The 17,429-nt window shown below is 39.8% G+C and overlaps 1 protein-coding gene across 3 annotated transcripts in view; it reads right to left on the bottom strand.

The window, feature by feature from the left end:
* Window positions 1-17,429, bottom strand: part of cnih3 (cornichon family AMPA receptor auxiliary protein 3) — a 145,054-nt gene that overhangs the window by 26,606 nt on the left and 101,019 nt on the right. The window contains exons 4-6 of one of the 3 annotated variants that reach the window (XM_086262841.1): window positions 9,560-9,672; window positions 2,397-2,540; window positions 1,723-1,778 (exon numbers count right to left, since the gene is read on the bottom strand). In XM_086262841.1, the coding sequence (XP_086118967.1) occupies window positions 1,751-1,778; window positions 2,397-2,540; window positions 9,560-9,672 (285 nt within the window). In that variant the 3' untranslated portion in view covers window positions 1,723-1,750. Of the gene's footprint in view, window positions 1-1,722; window positions 1,779-2,396; window positions 2,545-9,559; window positions 9,673-17,429 lie in introns of all 3 variants that reach the window. The other 2 variants (XM_086262839.1, XM_086262840.1) reach the window with 2 other exon arrangements.

Below are 17,429 nucleotides of genomic sequence, written 5' to 3'. Positions count from 1 at the left end.
AAGTCTCCGTTTCAGAATTGCTACTCATCTAATTGACAATGAATTTATGTTACACGCACTCACCTTGTAGGCATGAAGATGTGGAAACTTTATTAGCCTCAAGAATCCGTTGTTGTACTGGGGACTTAAACAAATTAATGTAATAGTTTCGTGAGGTTTTATTCTTTTGGTTGATGCATAATTTGTGCAATTTGATTTCTAATAAGCCAGTGCCATTCAAAATATAGTAACAGATTTCTCCCTCATACATTCCCTCTTAGGCTAGCCATTGGGAAAGGGGTAGCATTTTACCCAAATGCAACCGGATTGAACCTACTCAAATTTGGCTTGCTTTGCTTTCAGCAGAACTTCCTGATGCTGTAACAAACAAACTGTTTAATCCTTGGACCCTTGATCAAGAGTGTAGAAACAGGGAGGATCATAAAGGTCAGCAAGTCGCTACAGAAATCACACAAAAAATCTTGGGCGGAAAAGAGGCAAGGACAAATTCTCTTCAATATGTCTTTGGCTTTAGATTTGAAAGTGAATCCACCATCACCTTGTATTGTAGAATACCTGCTGCTGCTGCAGATCAGTCCAATATGAGCTAGAACAGGACAGGATGAAGTGAGATGAAAAAGCAAGATGATTAAACTTTAAGATGAACACTGTCTTTATAACAATAGGCACCTAATTCAGTTATTTTAAAAATGATGATACATTTTTGATAGCCAACCAATTTTGCTATAAATGTTTGTCCCTATACTGTAATATTATTTAATAAAGACAACCTCTGTTGGTTGAACCTTCCACACAAGTTACTCCATCTACTGACTGATGTAGGCTCTAGTATGAAAATGAATGGGATACATGTGAGCGTAACACATTAGCTCTTTTTCTTTTTCATGCCAGGAGGGAATGCATTACAATCCAACTGCCTTTGTGATCTTGGATATATTTTAAAACTGAAAAAATTTTGAGATTAGCTTTTTCTTATTGGATATAACTAGGTTCATGCCATGTGTCCTGCATTAGGGCAGGAAGGGCAAGAAGTGATATTTAATAATTTCTCCCAAATTAAGCCTGCATTGGCAAAATGCTGCACACGTCCTTAATCCAATTAATCACATGCCTGTGGTATACATTTACCCATTGGTCATGTATTGAAACTTTAAATAGACTGTGTTTAAATAGCTCAATGTGTTTGGAAATTTAAGGACAATAAGTATCGCCTCATATCTCTAAAATATGTTGAGTAATTGCAGCCATTCTCAAAAACAAACATCAGGATTTTGTGCGAGAGTCTAAGTTCAACACTCTCATGATGTTGCTTTTCTACCTGTGTGGTATTGCTGAGATAAACATTGCTGTTAGCAAAGTATTTATACCCCAAGCAGATACATAAATGGCATTTTTCAACAGGATGAGGACCTTACTGCAATGTTAAGTTGCGGCATTATCACACACATACAAGAGCAGCTCCATGTTAAAGTTGCAATCCTTCTTTAGTTGTCATCGAAAACCGTCTTCTGAGTTCTATAACTAGAACTGGAAAAATTTATGTAGTCTGGTCAAAATCATCAAATCCATATAACCACAACAGCCATTCACAGTCCAACATATCAAGATTGAGAAAAGGGCAAATACTGGGGTGGTCATATGGTCAAGATTTCTTCTCAACAATGCTGTTCTGCCTCAATATACTACCATAGAATGAAATATCAAAAAATATAAGGATTGTACCTTTAAGTGTTTCCACTGATAAGACCTATTAGAGGGATATTTCCAGGTTCCACACACTGCAGCACCCACATGACACATGGAACAAGAATCCGTGGTTAATAATAACAGCATCGTTAGACATGAACAAGAAAATTGATTTTAGCAGTAACATCAGGACATGGCAGACAAATTATACAACAATAGACATGTGAATATATCATCAATATTATCAATTATCTTGTTGCACACAAACAACATTTGAACCAGTATGTAGTAGTTTTACCCATCAGCTACACACAGCATTATTGTGGTGCTTGTCAGTGAAGTAAAGAATCAAATTCTCTTAACATCACATGCATTAGCAGTATTACTAGCCTGACATGGCAAACTGGACTTCACAAAGTCATATGAGTACAGGGAGTTGCATGTGATTGCTGGAGAAATGGTTACTTTATTCAGTGATTTGCACTCACATTGCTTCATCAGTTGGGAAATCAAACCAATGTTACATGACCTGCTGATGTTTAGTCTGGGCGGAAGTCAAACACCTCATCAACTGATCCTTTTCTCCCCAAGCTTTTTTAAAAAGTAGCTTCAGTTCAGTTTTACTGCTTATTTATGTGTTGTAATTAGATTAATGCAATCTATTTACATGTAATCCAATTATCTCCCCATACCACCTGCCCTGTGCTCACCAGTAGAGATAGTAGAAGAAGGAAAGGACGAAGAAGGACAGCTTGCACCAGGCCTCCTTCAGGCAGAACTTGAGTGTGTCGCCATTCATCACGGACGCTGGGTCGTACAGCAGCTCCTTAGTGTCCGTTGGGGAATGGAAGTACCTACCACAGAGGGCAAAGACCACACCACGGGTAGTTGACCCATTCCAGACCACGTGAGAAGGGGTGGGACATGTGGGAGAGATGATGGGTGGAAGTGGAGGAGAAGACAGCATGGAAAAAGATGGCATGATGAGTTTTGAGGTACACCATCATGCAGAAGACGTGGGTGAAATTGCAGTTGAATATGTTGATGGAAACAAATCTTTTGATAAACCTTTCCCCTTCATAGTGATTGCTCATGGTTTAACAATTAATTCTAGCTATGAAAAACCTGTCAAGCGTTTGGACTTTATCTGCCCTAATAGCAGCAAATGATACATTCTAGCTTGCTCACAACCTTTAAAAATCAAGGCATTTATCAAAAGGTACCTAAAAGATTAGAAACTAGTCGAGCATGATGGGTCAGAGTTATTTACTGGTCGCATTTTTTCTCTTTTTAATGCTGGAGTTAAATAATAAGATCCTCAAAGTAAAACACATTTATAAATGAGTTTATACAGCTAGCATCCAAAGTTTTTTGAAGAAAACATTAAGAGAATTTTAACAAATGTGCAAATTATCTACTGAGGAAGTCAAAACCACTACTGCTTCAAAAGTCATGTATTTTGCCATTTGGTAATTTTTAAACGACCTCAGAGTGAGCATTTCCAGTGTGATTCATATAGAAATAAAAGATGATTTTTTTTTATAGATATGGCAGAGCTGATACATGATAGTCCAGCACCTAATAATTCAATAAAGAATGCTAACTAGTGTTAATGCTAATAAGCTAGCTAGAAAACAATGATCTGCTATGACGTGATAGTTAACAACATTGACGAAAGCTTAAACGGATGTTCCTAATCACTCTACGCTGGGAAGAAATCTGACCTTGATTTACTATCTGTTATTAATAGTGTTTTTACATATTATTGTAGGAAAGCAGTGCTAGCTGTGAAAGGGAGGCAAGGTTTAGCAGCTACTTGACTCTGGAAATATCCCAGGAAATTTGACTTATCTTGCAGGAATTCCCATTTTCAACAAATGAGCAAAATATGACATCATATTTGAATAGATATCCAAATATATTTTCACCCAGGTCTGTTATGCACTTCTAAAAGTATCAGGGCTGGGGTTTTTCAACTCAGTTACTGTAGCTCATTAAGCTAACAACAAATTCAATAGCAGTAGATTAAATATATGGCAGCACGGTGGCCCGGTGGTTAGCACTGTTGCCGCACAGCAAGAAGGTCCTGAGTTCAATTCCAACATCAGGCCGGGGTCTTTCTGTGTGGAGTTTGCATGTTCTCCCCGTGTTTGCGTGGGTTCCCTCCGGGTACTCCGGCTTCCTCCCACCGTCCAAAGACATGCAGCTTGTGGGGATAGGTTAATTGGATAATCCAAATTGTCACTAGGTGTGAATGTGCGAATGAATGTGAGTGCGAATGGTTGTCTGTCCCTGTGTGTTAGCCCTGTGACAGACTGGCGACCTGTCCAGGGTGTACCCCGCCTCTCGCCCTATGACAGCTGGGATAGGCTTCAGCGCCCCCCGCGACCCTGAAAAGGATAAGCGGAAGCGAATGGATGGATGGATGGATGGATACATAGGTTGGTTTAAGATAGATTAAATATATAAACTTTAATATGAATTTTCCACTAATTTTTCCTTTCTTCAACTGAGACCTACTGACTGATTCACAAAATAAAGAGAAAATTCAACCCAACATCTACACATCCCAATGCTGTGCTTTTAACATAACCAATACTTGTGAACACTAACAGTTCTCTTCCTTAAAGCTATGTACAAAGAAGATGTGCAGTGTAATCAGAACACAAAACTTAGTGTGATAGGGGAATTGTAAGATGTTTCCTGGAGCTTTCCAGTGAGACCTACTTCAGGATGGCTGTTCAAATTATGACATGGAAAAAATATTCTATACAGGAAACGAGACACGAGTAAGGAATTGCTGCCTGTTGCTTTAAGGGAGAGCTATTACTGATGCACATTGTCGATGGGGTAATTTTCCCTTAAACGACACCAGAACTGATATAAATGCACAGCAATCTGTAACATGGAGTGCTGTGTAACAATGCACCAGACCAGTTGCAATAAGAGAGTTGGCTTCAGGTTATTTTTCTGTCTCCTGCTGTGTTTTGCAGGATTTAATGGGAAATGAAGTCCAACCAGGAAGCTGCCATCATTATGTGGCTCAAGAGTTGGGAGTTCGCCTTGTAATCGGAAGGATGCCAGTTCGAGCCCTGGCTTGGACAGTCTCGGTCGTTGTGTCCTTGGGCAAGACACTTCAGCCTTTGTCTACTGGTGGTGGTCAGAGGGCCCGGTGGCGCCAGTGTCCGGCAGCCTCGTCTCTGTCAGTGCGCTGGCTGTGGCTACAATGTAGCTTGCCATCACCTGTGTGTGAATGGGTGGATGACTGGATGTGTAAAGCGCTTTGGGGTCCTTAGGGACTAGAAAAGCGCTATACAAATACAGGCCATTTACCATTTAACTGGTATTTCTGCTTCGAACCAAAGCTAACAGATGGCTTATGTTCATACTTTATGGTAATCCATGTATATTTGCCATTTACAGCTCTGAGATGGTTGTACATTTAGGTGTCAAAATGAATTACATTGTAAATTCACATATTTACATATGTTTGCTGATATGTCATGCATATATGAAATATTCAACAATGCATTTGAAAATGAGCACCACACAAGGGTTCAGTAATGTCCCAACTATACATTACTGAGGATGAGGTGAACATGTCTGGGTAATCATTAAGAGTCTACTAAATAGCTAATTTACATACTAAAAATATCATTAATAATTGAATAATAAATGGAAGTCCCTCGAGTAAAGGTGACAGATGAGACATGAAAACATTTGAGACACACTTCTTCCTTTATGCTAGACATAGAGATGTTTGGTGTTAATAATTTTGTTCACACATAACAAACAGCACTCTCTCGCTTGCTCTCTAACTCACACACACAGACACACTCTTTGGGAAGGATTCAGCTGGCAAGCAAAGAATTTTAACAACAACACTACAGTGGCCAGGCTGTCTTGGAATTCCCTCTACAACTCCCTACATTGATATTATTGCATGCTAAACTAGTTTTTAAATAATCAAGAAAATATCCCTCACGAATGGACAAGTTGTCAGTTACATCACTGCAGGCTGTATGTAATTACGGTTGCTCTACCGAGGCCTTAATGTTCCTTGTAGCATATGTAGATCTACTTTTGTACTGTGACTTTAACATCCAAAGGATAATTTGAAAAGTAGACAGGCAGTCCTACAGATTATTTCAACTAAGTTACAAGAATTCTGACATTTGAAGATTATTTGTTACAAAATTAAACCTTCTCCAGTTATTTCTTTTCTCTCTACAGACTCAGTCCAAGATCCTAGCTAAATACTTTACGCTTTCTGGGGGTTAAATTGCAAATGTTGAAAATTTGTAATTCTCCAACCACGTGACTAGAATAAGATCCAAGATTTTAGAATTTAGATAGACTAATTAGGTTTTGTGAGAATCTCAAAAGAAACTTGAAACTAACTGACATGAAAGTTAACCATGACATGGTTAACTGTTCCAAGCCATCTTTAAGTATTGGTAAATAGCTTACTATCAGCTGTTTTTATGAGAAATCTCATTACAGTAGTTATTAATACATTCACTCCCCCATCCACAGCCTACTGTCCTCTCGCCATCCCTCACTCTCCTCTGAATCACCCTGTCAATAATTGATCTTTCACCCATCACTCACTCACTTTCTCTGTTCTACTTCCTGCCAATCCCTACTTTCTCCCCATCTTCCTTTCCCTGTCTACTCATCTTTCAGCTCACACATCAGTAGCTGGTGGGCATCTGCAAACTCTGCAGTTAATGAGATAGCAAAATGTTTTCTCTTCTTTCCTCCTTTCTTCTGTAACGTCAACCAGCTGAGCACACGAGCTTGAACCAATGATGCTGCCAGCAGTCCATTTCTATCCCACTAACCAGCGGGAGGACCAGCAACAAAAATGACAACAGATAAGAGGGAGCAGCAAAGGAAACATGAAAATCACTGAGTGGTGACTCATCTTTTAGACTCTGCATTTAAGAGTCTTGAAAAGCAAAGAAAAATGTATTTGCAACAAATATGGATTTGCTTATACAAAACCGATGTCCTCAAAAATATGGTCAATTATGCTTAGGCAATATCATGGTATCACGGTATAACATGATTTTTCATTTCTGACTATTAAACTCTGTTCAGGTGATGAAGTGAGGGTTCTGAAGTGTGCTGCAAAAAGCAGTATTTAACCATGGACTAAAATAGAAAGAAAATAGAAAATCTGAACGTAGCAAGCATTATGTTATCCACTAATTTGTGAAGTCCCATACTAGCCATCTCTAAAAATTTGTGACGGTCACTAGCCAATCAGCATACCTTGGTTTACCCTCCTTTCTTACACTCACAATTACCCTTAAAAATCATGCTGTTTTATCAATGACTTAAACTAGCAACTGAGTCGATAAAATCATCAGGAGAGTGTTTAATGTGGTCCAAGAAAAAGGGAGCACAAAGCCGTTTTTTGGCCACAAATCTCAGGCCAGAAATAGCCCCAGTGCAAGTTGGAGGTCATTGCGCAACGAAACCAACATAACCATCTCATCGATAAAGCACAGATATGACCACTGTGATTACTGAACCAGACTCCTTTCACTCATTTTCTGTGTTTAGAAGTTCCATACACAGAAATTATGAATAGAATTAGTGACAGAGAGCAGTCCAATTTCCAGCAGTCCAACTTATTGCTGGCAATACAGCTATAGCTCTGGCCATGGTTGAACAGGGATCGGCTAGCCTGTAGCCATACTCCTGTGACTCCCTCAGGACACCATGGGGGACACAGTTTTATGCATTCTCCACAAAACACATATAAACTGGTTAGGCAAACTCCCAAGCACCCTGAAATATCCTACACAGGATTAAGAACTGGTGCAGTGTTTAATGACCAGCATGCATTGTTCTTCCAGAATTGCTGGTTCAACTAACAGATGGACTCTCCTCACCTGTACCCTAGCATAGACTTTCCCAGTCAAGCTGAGAAGTATGATACACTTAAAGTTGAAACATGCTCTCCAATCCCCCTTCTTGAAGAGGGGAACCACCACCTCAGTCTGCCAATCCAGAGGCACCATCCACACAGTGTTGCAGAGGGGTGTCCGCCCTGACAGTTCACAACATCCAGAGCCTTGGGAAACTCAGGGTTAATCTCATTCACCTTAGGAGTTCATCCACCAAGGAGTTGATTAACTGCATCAGTGACTTCACCTCCAGTGAAGGGTGAATCAGCTTCTTCGTCTCCACACTCTGCTTCCACTACGAAGGAGTGCCAGCGGGATTGAAGAGATGCTCAAGTATTTCTTCAATCATTTGACTATGTTCTTGAGGTTGAGGTTAGCAGAGTCCCATTCCTACTGTATACAGTGTGGATAGGGAGCTCCTTCCCCTTCCCTGAGCTAGTGCCTAACTGGAGTTTTTGCCTTGAGCTGCACTCTGGAATCACATAAGTTGCCATGCTCAACAGGACCACTTCTCCAGCTTGACAGCTCTCTTCACCTCCAGTATCCACCATCTGGAGATTACAGCCAAAACATGGAGCATAACATACAGCCTCAAGTCACCTCTGCAATAGAGGTGCTGAAGATGGTCCATTCAGACTCAACGTACCAAGCTTCTGTCAGAATGCTTTCAAAGTTCTATCAGAGGTGGGAGTTGAAGATCCTGCAGACCGGGGCCAGCACATCCTCACTATTCACATCTGGATGTGTCAGTCCTGTCCAGTATTCTCCCCTGCAGCTGACACCTCTGCTCCTCTCTTCACTCACGTGTCTAGAACATACGCGTGAAGATCTGATAATACAATTACAAACTCGATCATTAACCTTAAGCTTAGGTTCTCCTGGTGCCACGTGCACTTATGAATACTCTTATTTTTGAATGTGGCGTTCATTATAGACAAACTGTGATTACCACAAAAGTCAAACAACAGAACACGATTTGGTTTCAGATCATTGTTAACTGTTTGACTGTTGTTTAAGATTTTTGGGGTATGGGGTTGTGGTTCAAGGTAGTTTTAACTGTGTGGTCAAGGCCACATCTACTTGCTATCATTCCTTACCATAATAATAAGAGGTAAGTTTACTTTTAATTTTTCTTGGATAAATGTATTCGTAATGTGAATTTGCATGGCATTTATTCGGCTCTGGTAGGATGAACTGGCGCTCTGTACTGAGCTGTTAATAAGCAGTCAGGTTTTGAAAACCCTGTATATGTATTTTTTTAATATCCCTGGTGACCATTAAAGCTAAGTTATAGATTTTATGACATTCGTTAGATAGGAGATTTAAAACTGCCCAAACGCTTCACAAAGACATCTACAGAGAAGTACTTTGAGTACATCCAGACAGAAAAAAGGGTTGTAGAATTAAAGTGGTAAACTATAAGACTTCTTCTTAAGCAATGGTTGAAAATTGTGCATTAACATAAAAGAGGTTTATAGCATTAAGTAGCATTTTTATTCATGTTGTATTGCCACTATTGCGCAATACAATTATCATTTATTTTGTTCTCTTTAAAGGCTCGGTATAAGTAGTTTACAGAGAAATTTTGCTCAAATGACAGAAAAAGTACATCTGTTGGTTACTGTTTCCATCTCAGGATTTATACATATATTGTGCAGTAGTAAGTATTTATAACAGCAGGATAAGGGATTCACTTCAAATAGTGCTGAAATAAAACATTAATGTCTGGCTACATACTGTATATTGTATATGTTAGGTGAAAAATTCATTGCTTGAGTCTCTTGCTAACAGATTTTCTTATAAATAAAATAAAATATCTGAATCATAAGCCTCATCTTTTAATGCAAATGTCTTTGGGTCAAAACAACCTTAGCCAATAAGATGCCATCTGAAAAATCAGGGCAAAGTGTACACATTCACACAGATACACACGGGACGATGGATTGGATAGTTACCTCCACGTGTTGTAGAAGAGCAGGGGAATGTTGAGGCCCACAGTCAGCCACTCCTGAGCACACAGGAACATGATGCAGAACAACACATGGATGGAGTACTCTGGCAGCACCAGCTACAGGACAGAGAGAAATAGGAGAAAAATCGATTGCTAAAGTTAAAGACCTTTTCAGCAGGCTTATGTCTCCTTGTTGCATTATTTGGCACCATTGTTATCAGATATTGGGTGAGTGGCATTTGCTTTAAGACAAGGACTGAGTGATAGTCCAGAACTATATTTAATTAAACACAATGGCAGTTGGTGAGCAGATGCCACATTATCATTTTAATTCCCAACAGTGCAGGAAAACACTTCATTGTTAGCATTTAAACCCTAACCCAACATATATTTACCCATTAAAAATCTGCTTATATGCAATTCCCCCAATTCATAATACGGAGAGCTTTGCGTCATAATGGTTATTTCATAGTGATGGCAGAGCTTCGTTGTTATTGTTATTGTCATAATTGTTAAATATTGAAATACATATAAATTTCCTTTTAAATATTAACATGTCAAAGTATCTTTATTTATCCTTTGCTTTTTGTGGTTCAGTTACTTAAGTTACTTTAGGTCAAACTAAACAGATATATATTTGCCTGCCAAAGGAGTTGGCGTGCAATCAGCATGGCTAAAATTGCTTGTCATGCAAATCCCTGTGAACACCTGAATACCCAGTATTTTTGTCCACTGAAATCAGTGGCAGCTTTTTACCACTTTACGAAATATAATTCACAAAGAAAGCCACTTCACTTTTCATGTATATTTAACAGCATACAGGGCGATGAATTCAAAACCGCCTGGCCTTGAACATTGCTCAGTACGCTGCCATAAAGAGGCAGTGTTCAGGATGCATTATTCAGACTGCTACACGTTTCCTAATAAAGGAGAAACACATTTCCATTGAATAGCTCTTTAAGTGCAGGAGACCAGAAATATGCTGCTAAGACAAAACCTAAATATATCGATTCGAGTTCACACATTGGGAAGGGATGCTCCACACAATGCACAACGCACATGCCAATGCAGCATTCATGTTGTACATTGACAACAACACAGACACACACACGCTCCGCTCCCACCTGGGATAACAACATATTAAAATACAAAGAGTGACACTGAGCTGAACAGCAGCCCTCTTGTTCAAATCCTTAATTCATGTTGGTTGACAGCACAGATGACAGTATAAACACAATCCATCAGCGCAGAAGACACGCAGGAAAACTAAGCACTTAAAACTTTTTTCCTGTTCTCTCAATGTTTAAAAGGATTTTAATGTACCTAAAGGCCTTGTTTAATGGTGTGACACTGGTCGCAAAATTGTAAAACAAGAGTAAACTCAGACGAACAAATGTATAAAATATATTATGTGTAATTCTGAATACTCTCAAAGGTATTTAAATGTTTTTTTGTGCGTACAAATGTGTAAATATCTGGGCAAACAGGAATTTGACCACAAGAGGAAAACTACAGGTAACATCAGGAGGGCGTTCTACATGCTGGAAGATTTGTTTGGGATCAAACTTAAGAAAGAGCTCTCTTTCTGGAGAAGGTTGGCAACTAAGTATAAAACTCAGATTTTTCTACTGGGGGAATCCCACTAGAAACCAGTAGCCATGATAGTGTGAACAAGTCTTTTCTTTGGTCTGTTTGTTTTTAATTTCTTTTTCTTACTAGAACACCCTGTTGGCTGCTAAAGTGGCGACATTCTTAAAAAACTGCACAAAAATTGTTTCAGGTGACAACACACATTTAGTTGACCTTCTAACGTCTACAGCTGGAAAAAAAAAACAGCAACCAGGCACTGCAGCATCTGTTTACATTCTTACAAATGGGCATTCAGACAAACAAAAGAGTTAAATCAAATGGTCTGATCACAAACTACTTCGTCAAGGTCAGCTGAGGAGTCAGCTATATTTGTATGAACAGCTGTTTAGGAATTTGTCATCCTAATAAACTACTATTTTTTTTATTGTGTACTGTCACATCCAACTTGGTGACCACATAGTATAGTGGTTTACCCATTTGCATTACAAATAAAAGGTAGTTGGTTCAATTCCAACCAGAGACAGAAATCCCCTCTGGGCCAATGTCAGAAAGGGAAGCAATGACAACTCTGTAGAGCTTCCTGCTGTGATGGTAGCTTCTGCTTTTTCACAATCATAAGTGCATAGAGCTTACTACTGAGATTGCCATTACTGCAACCACATACATGAATCTGTTACAGATTTATAATTTATTTCATGGCTCAGAATGGAAATGCAGAAAAATAACGAGAAATGCAAATAGCGATAATTATTAAACCCATTATAAAGTGTTGGCAACTCTGCTGTGATTAATTTGAATTCAGTGAATGTGTTCACAATACAGAAAGAGTTTGTTTGTATGCCTCAGTGAGGATTATGAACTACACACTGACCCATATCACAGAGGGAGTTTTTCCTTCCCTGTGTCGCCGAAGTGCTTGCTCACTCTCTGTATATATATTATTGTAGGGTCTACCATACAATATAAAGTGCCTGGAGGCGACTGAGGTTGTGATTCAGTGCTGTTTAAATAAAACTGAATTGAATTGAAAAAAAAAAAATCAAGACTATTGCCACCATTTTTGTGTTCGCTATGCACTCAAGGGTTGAGTTTTGTTTAGAATTAGGGTTCAGATATAGAGTTGTGATGGTTAACATTAGGGTACGCTTGAGAACACATTATTCATCAGCCATCGGATGTCTTCACATACACATATAAAAAAAATGTGTGTGTTGGAGCATATGCAATCAAATTACATGCTAATGGGTATCAAACTATATCTTTCTGAAGCTCTGTGTGTCTGTGTATGTGTTGACTGAAAACCCATCTGGGACTGCCTGGCAGGGACTGGAGATCTGTTTCTCTAGCTGTGGAGCCCAGGGGCCACCCTTACAACCATCTGATCCATTGTTTGTCAGTCTTCACATGGGGCTCTAGATTTTACCCCCATGTGAACACTTTGTAGAGCTTCCTCCACACCGAGCAGAGAGCACTCATGACATTTGTACTATGACACTTAATGGATACACAAATGCACGAACATGTTTATTGCTGTGACTAAAATATAACAGGCACAAGTTGAAGATGCAATATGTGACATTACCATTGGTAGGAAACAACACCCCTGTAACACATGTCCAACCAAGCATCCGTCTCCAGGGCTGAAACATGAAGCCATTGTGGAGCTGCCAAGGATTGCACTTCTTCTGATTGCCACTTGAAGTTGTCACCAATAGTGAGTCAGTCACCATGGATTCCCATTTCGAAATGTTTACAGCAGGGGTCCCCAATCCCAGTCCGCAAGGGCCGGTGTCCCTGCAGGTTTTAGATGTGTGCTTGATCCATCACAGCTGATGTAAATGGCTAAATGACCTCTTGAAGTTCTCCAGAGGCCTGGTAATGAACTAATCATGTGATTCAGGCGTGTTGACCCAGGGTGAGATCTAAAACCTGCAGGGACACCGGCCCTTGTGGACTGGGATTGGGGACCCCTGGTTTACAGCATAAAAAAAGCACGTTTGTAGTCTTGTTTAGCCTGGATATTGGAAGTGTTGCCTTTCATGTCAACTATATGTTGTATGTTGATTGATTTTTTTCTTGTATTACTGGAGTTCAGTGTGTAGACACTTTGTTTCACAGGTGTCCTTAAACAGGAAACTGTAGCTGCTAGCTGTTTGCTAGGCCTCACCTTCCACTAACTGGAGCTGCTAACCTGTCCAATACATTTGTGCTGCAGTGTGCGAGAATGCTATCGTAGTATTTGCACAGTTCCTATTAAGCAACGATTTAGCAAGTGTTTGTTGACAGTGCACTGCAACTGTACAGTTTATGAATGATTGCACTAGCAAGCTTCTTAGTCAAGCTCCCTAGAGTTCACTGATAAATCCGCCTACTGTTACTAATAAGGCTGCTTCTAGCGCCAAAAAACCCTAACAGAAAATGTCAAGGTTCAAAATGCTTAGCCATCATGATGCCACCCACTGGTTTCGAAGTTTGTTTTCTATATATACATATACATACATAGAATATCTATGTATATGCAAAGCTACTGCATTGGATTGAATTAGTATGTCAAGAATTCATCATAATTTGCTGCAGCATTTACATCATATTTAGAAAGTTTAAAAACAGCTTTATAGAGTTGCATCAGAAATTACACTCCTTGAAGTTACCACTCAGCTAAACCTCCCCCAGAATGTATAATTATAAACCGTGTGATTTTCATTTCTCAGTTATCCTTAGCTCCAGTATCCCTCACATACTTGTAAAAACATAGGATGAGGATGATCTAAATTAACTCAGATTGATCACATTTTTTCTAGTATCAAAGCGACAGTTATCTATTTATCTATGTAGCTATACATAAAGAGGATTTAGCATGCTTTCTCTGTAGGTGTCAGTCTTATTTTCTAACAGTCAGTACTGAATGACTGTTAAATTAGGGTTGCTGAACCACAAGAAAACTGGTTAAATTGCCACGAAAAAAGATTGTGTTATATCAGGGGTAGGCAACCTTTCTGATGATGAGTGCCATCTAAAATTTCCTCAGAAGTCAATGTGCCATATGATTGCATTAGCAATACATTTAATAACGCTCTATATTAACAGTTACACACTATATAGAACAGCTTTATAGAATTATATTTGTTCGCAGATGTTGGCAGCTATCAGTGAATAGTTATCAGCTATTCTGAAACAAAAAAAGACACTTTTTTATCCATAGCAACTTCATAACAGCAAATTAACTGTACAACAGAAAATGCAAATGCTATTTATGGTCTCCTCACAACAATGATAAGAAAAATAAACTGGGCTAATATGGCATGTTTGTTAATACAGGGATACACGTGTTAATGTGATCTCTGGTCTCCCACTCAGAGACACAGGTCTCCGAGTGTCCAGCATTCAGACGGCTACCTGAGTACACTCATGTGAGAGAAAATCTGCTCACACAGATATGTAGAGCCAAGTACTGTCAATAAGGCCTCTGCAATGTTCTGAAGACAGTTAAACTTGTCAGGTAGTGATGTCCAGCAGGTGAAAAGGCAAGTTCCATGAACACGCACAGCTATGGATTCCAGCTGTGTTCGTAGTTCTGTAAACTTTGACCCCCACAGAGTCGAGCTTTTCAGTTCAATCAGCTGCATTTTGATGTCCTCTTTGTCCAGCCAGTTAATGTGAGACAAACCCAGCTGCTCATTAAAGCTTTCTGGTTTGATCAGTCTCGAGTCTACGGATGTATCAGTGTATTTCTGTGGTGCTGATGCTGCGCTGAGCGGACAGCTCCTGAAGCATTTGAATGTAGAAATTTCAACGTCGCTTGAAAAAACTGCCAGCTAGCAACATCCCTCTCATCGGTAGGCTATGTTATTTTTAGCCAATTACAAGTTGAATCTGGTAGTTGGGGTTGTTAGCTAAGATATCGTCATCAAGAAGCGGCATAACTAATGTGTCTATGCGAGCTAATTTGCGATGTGCAACGCTGGCCCGGGTCATTTATTTTTTAATGCACCTTCTCAGATTAATTCACTGCGTGTCGTGCATGCCATCAGTTAACCCAGTCGGCAACCCTGGGCACGCGTGCCGGCTGTGGCACGCGTGCCCAGGGTTGCCGACCCTTGTGTTATATTGATTGTGTAAAAGAGGGATTAAAGGGATTAAAAAAGAATGATAGAAAAATATCATAGGAATAATCACAGTTAGCGGGGTTTTTTTGTAAAGCTTTAGGCTATGTCCACACGTACACGGGTATTTTTGAAAACTGAGATTTTTCGTTTTAAAAAATAATCCCGTCCACACGTAAACGCTGAAATGAAGGAAAACGCTGCTAGGAACATGCCAAAGCAACAGGTGGTGATATATTCCTAACCTGTAGAAATGTTGGCCAATCAGAAGTCTAGAAGCCTCGGTGGGAAATAGTAAACAAGGATGGGGTATAGAAGCAGAACCGAGTCGTGTGGAGGGACAGTAACTGTGTGTGTATATGTAAGCATTTAAACACTGCAGAGAATACAATTAACAGTAACAGAATTGTAGAAATTCATTTCACCGAAACAATAACGTGGCGCACAGTGTGACGTCAAAAAAGGTGCACACCTTTGACGCTGCGTTTTCTCCGTTTTCTCCGTTTTTCTCGTCCACACGTAAATGCAAAAACTGAGTTTTCAAAAATATCCACCCTGGCCGGAGTTTTTAAAAATCTCAGTTTTCAGTGACCAAAAACGCCGTTTACGTGTGGACGAAAGGTGCAAACGCATAGAAAAATCTGCATTTTCAAAAATACCCGGGTACGTGTTGACGTAGCCTTAAAGTGGACGTGAAACACTACATGTATAAAGGCAAAGTTACATCATGGAGCCCTGCTCTCAAAAACTAACAGTGATGTAACTCTGTCTGTGGAGCTGGATTTAGGATATAAGGGCTTAAAGTTTTTAAAACAAGTGCCATCTTATATCAGTGGGTTAGTTGGTTGATTGTGGCCAATAGACTTACATTAGTTTATGTCAGCTAATTAGTAACAGACCTAAAAATGAGGACCTAAAAATCAGGGAAAAGTTAACACGCTGGCCACCAAATGCTAATGTTAAATTGAAAAAGGGGAAACAATTGGATTTTATTTATTAACTTTCCAGCACATGAACAACTTTTCGTAAAGACACCACTTGAGTGAACACCACTACTTAGTCGTGGTGATAAACTATGTTGTAGGTTGTGATACGAGTATTATAGCAAAGGTGGTAGTGGTAGTTCTTGCCATCGCTCCAGCTGTTTATTTCTGCATTATTTTCTGTATTGTACTTGTCCTCTTAGAAGTAAGTATTACTGCAAATCAATACTAATCAATGATCTTTATCCTGTGATGAATCATTACTATTCTGATTGGGAGTGGTCTCTTAAAATGGCACCCATTCCCAGGGTACAACTGTCAGTAAATGCTTTGATGAGAATGAATCAAAACACCTATGAGTTCACTGTTCACATCAAATTACCAAATATCTTTGGGAAGAATGGCGAGCCGCTCTTCTCTGGTTTAAGAAACTTGGAGAAACCATGACAAGGTGGAGAGAAGCTGAAACTCTGCTCTGATACAATGTGGTGGCCCAGGGCCTTAACAAGACCTCATGATGTCATTATATTAGAGTGGACATTTGTAAGAAACACATTCATCTTGTGTCTCCATCCATTGTATTTCCATCCACTGTCACTTTGTCCGGAAAACAGCCTATTTTCTTACAGGCGCCATTTCCCTCTCATTACCCCTACGCCGAGGCAAATAGCTCCCAGACGCCTTACTGCATTTTGCCATCCAATGTGGTAAATGCAAACTCCTGCCCACGCTTCTTTCAGAACCCAAGTGGAGCCTGTCAGGGCTCTCTCAAACTCGCCCTCAACCTCTCCTTGTCCAATTAGTGAGGCCACATGCCATGGAGTGTGCTCGCTCACAACAGCTTTTAGAAAATCTGTCTTTTCAGGCAGTCCCACTGAGGGATGCAGGGTAAGAATGCCAGGTCACAGAGCAATACTCACAGCTAATAAGGGAAATAAATCAGAGGATAAAAGACATGAGAACGAGAGGGAAACGATGAAGCTGAGCAAGTATCACCACTCTTCATATCACCTCAGTCATGCTGACGCCTAGTTTGTCACCCGCCTGACTATGCTGAGCAGACTGTCTGAAAGCACACAGAACAGTGCACTTCAATGCGGGGATTTACTCACTGACTGGAATTTGATGCGGTGACTGAGTTCAACCATCTGATCTAGGTAGGTGGGTTGAAAACAGCTCCTGACTCTGATGTTACTTT

This window comes from Aulonocara sp. 'chitande type north' Nkhata Bay, linkage group LG15 (genome assembly GCF_057382095.1).
Source record: "Aulonocara sp. 'chitande type north' Nkhata Bay isolate Kocher_YH1m ecotype deep benthic linkage group LG15, A_spYH_male_GT1.1, whole genome shotgun sequence".
In the NCBI taxonomy this organism is placed as follows: domain Eukaryota; kingdom Metazoa; phylum Chordata; class Actinopteri; order Cichliformes; family Cichlidae; genus Aulonocara; species Aulonocara sp. 'chitande type north' Nkhata Bay.
Note: the sequence above shows the minus strand (reverse complement) of the source record. Positions and strands in the feature narration are given on the sequence as shown.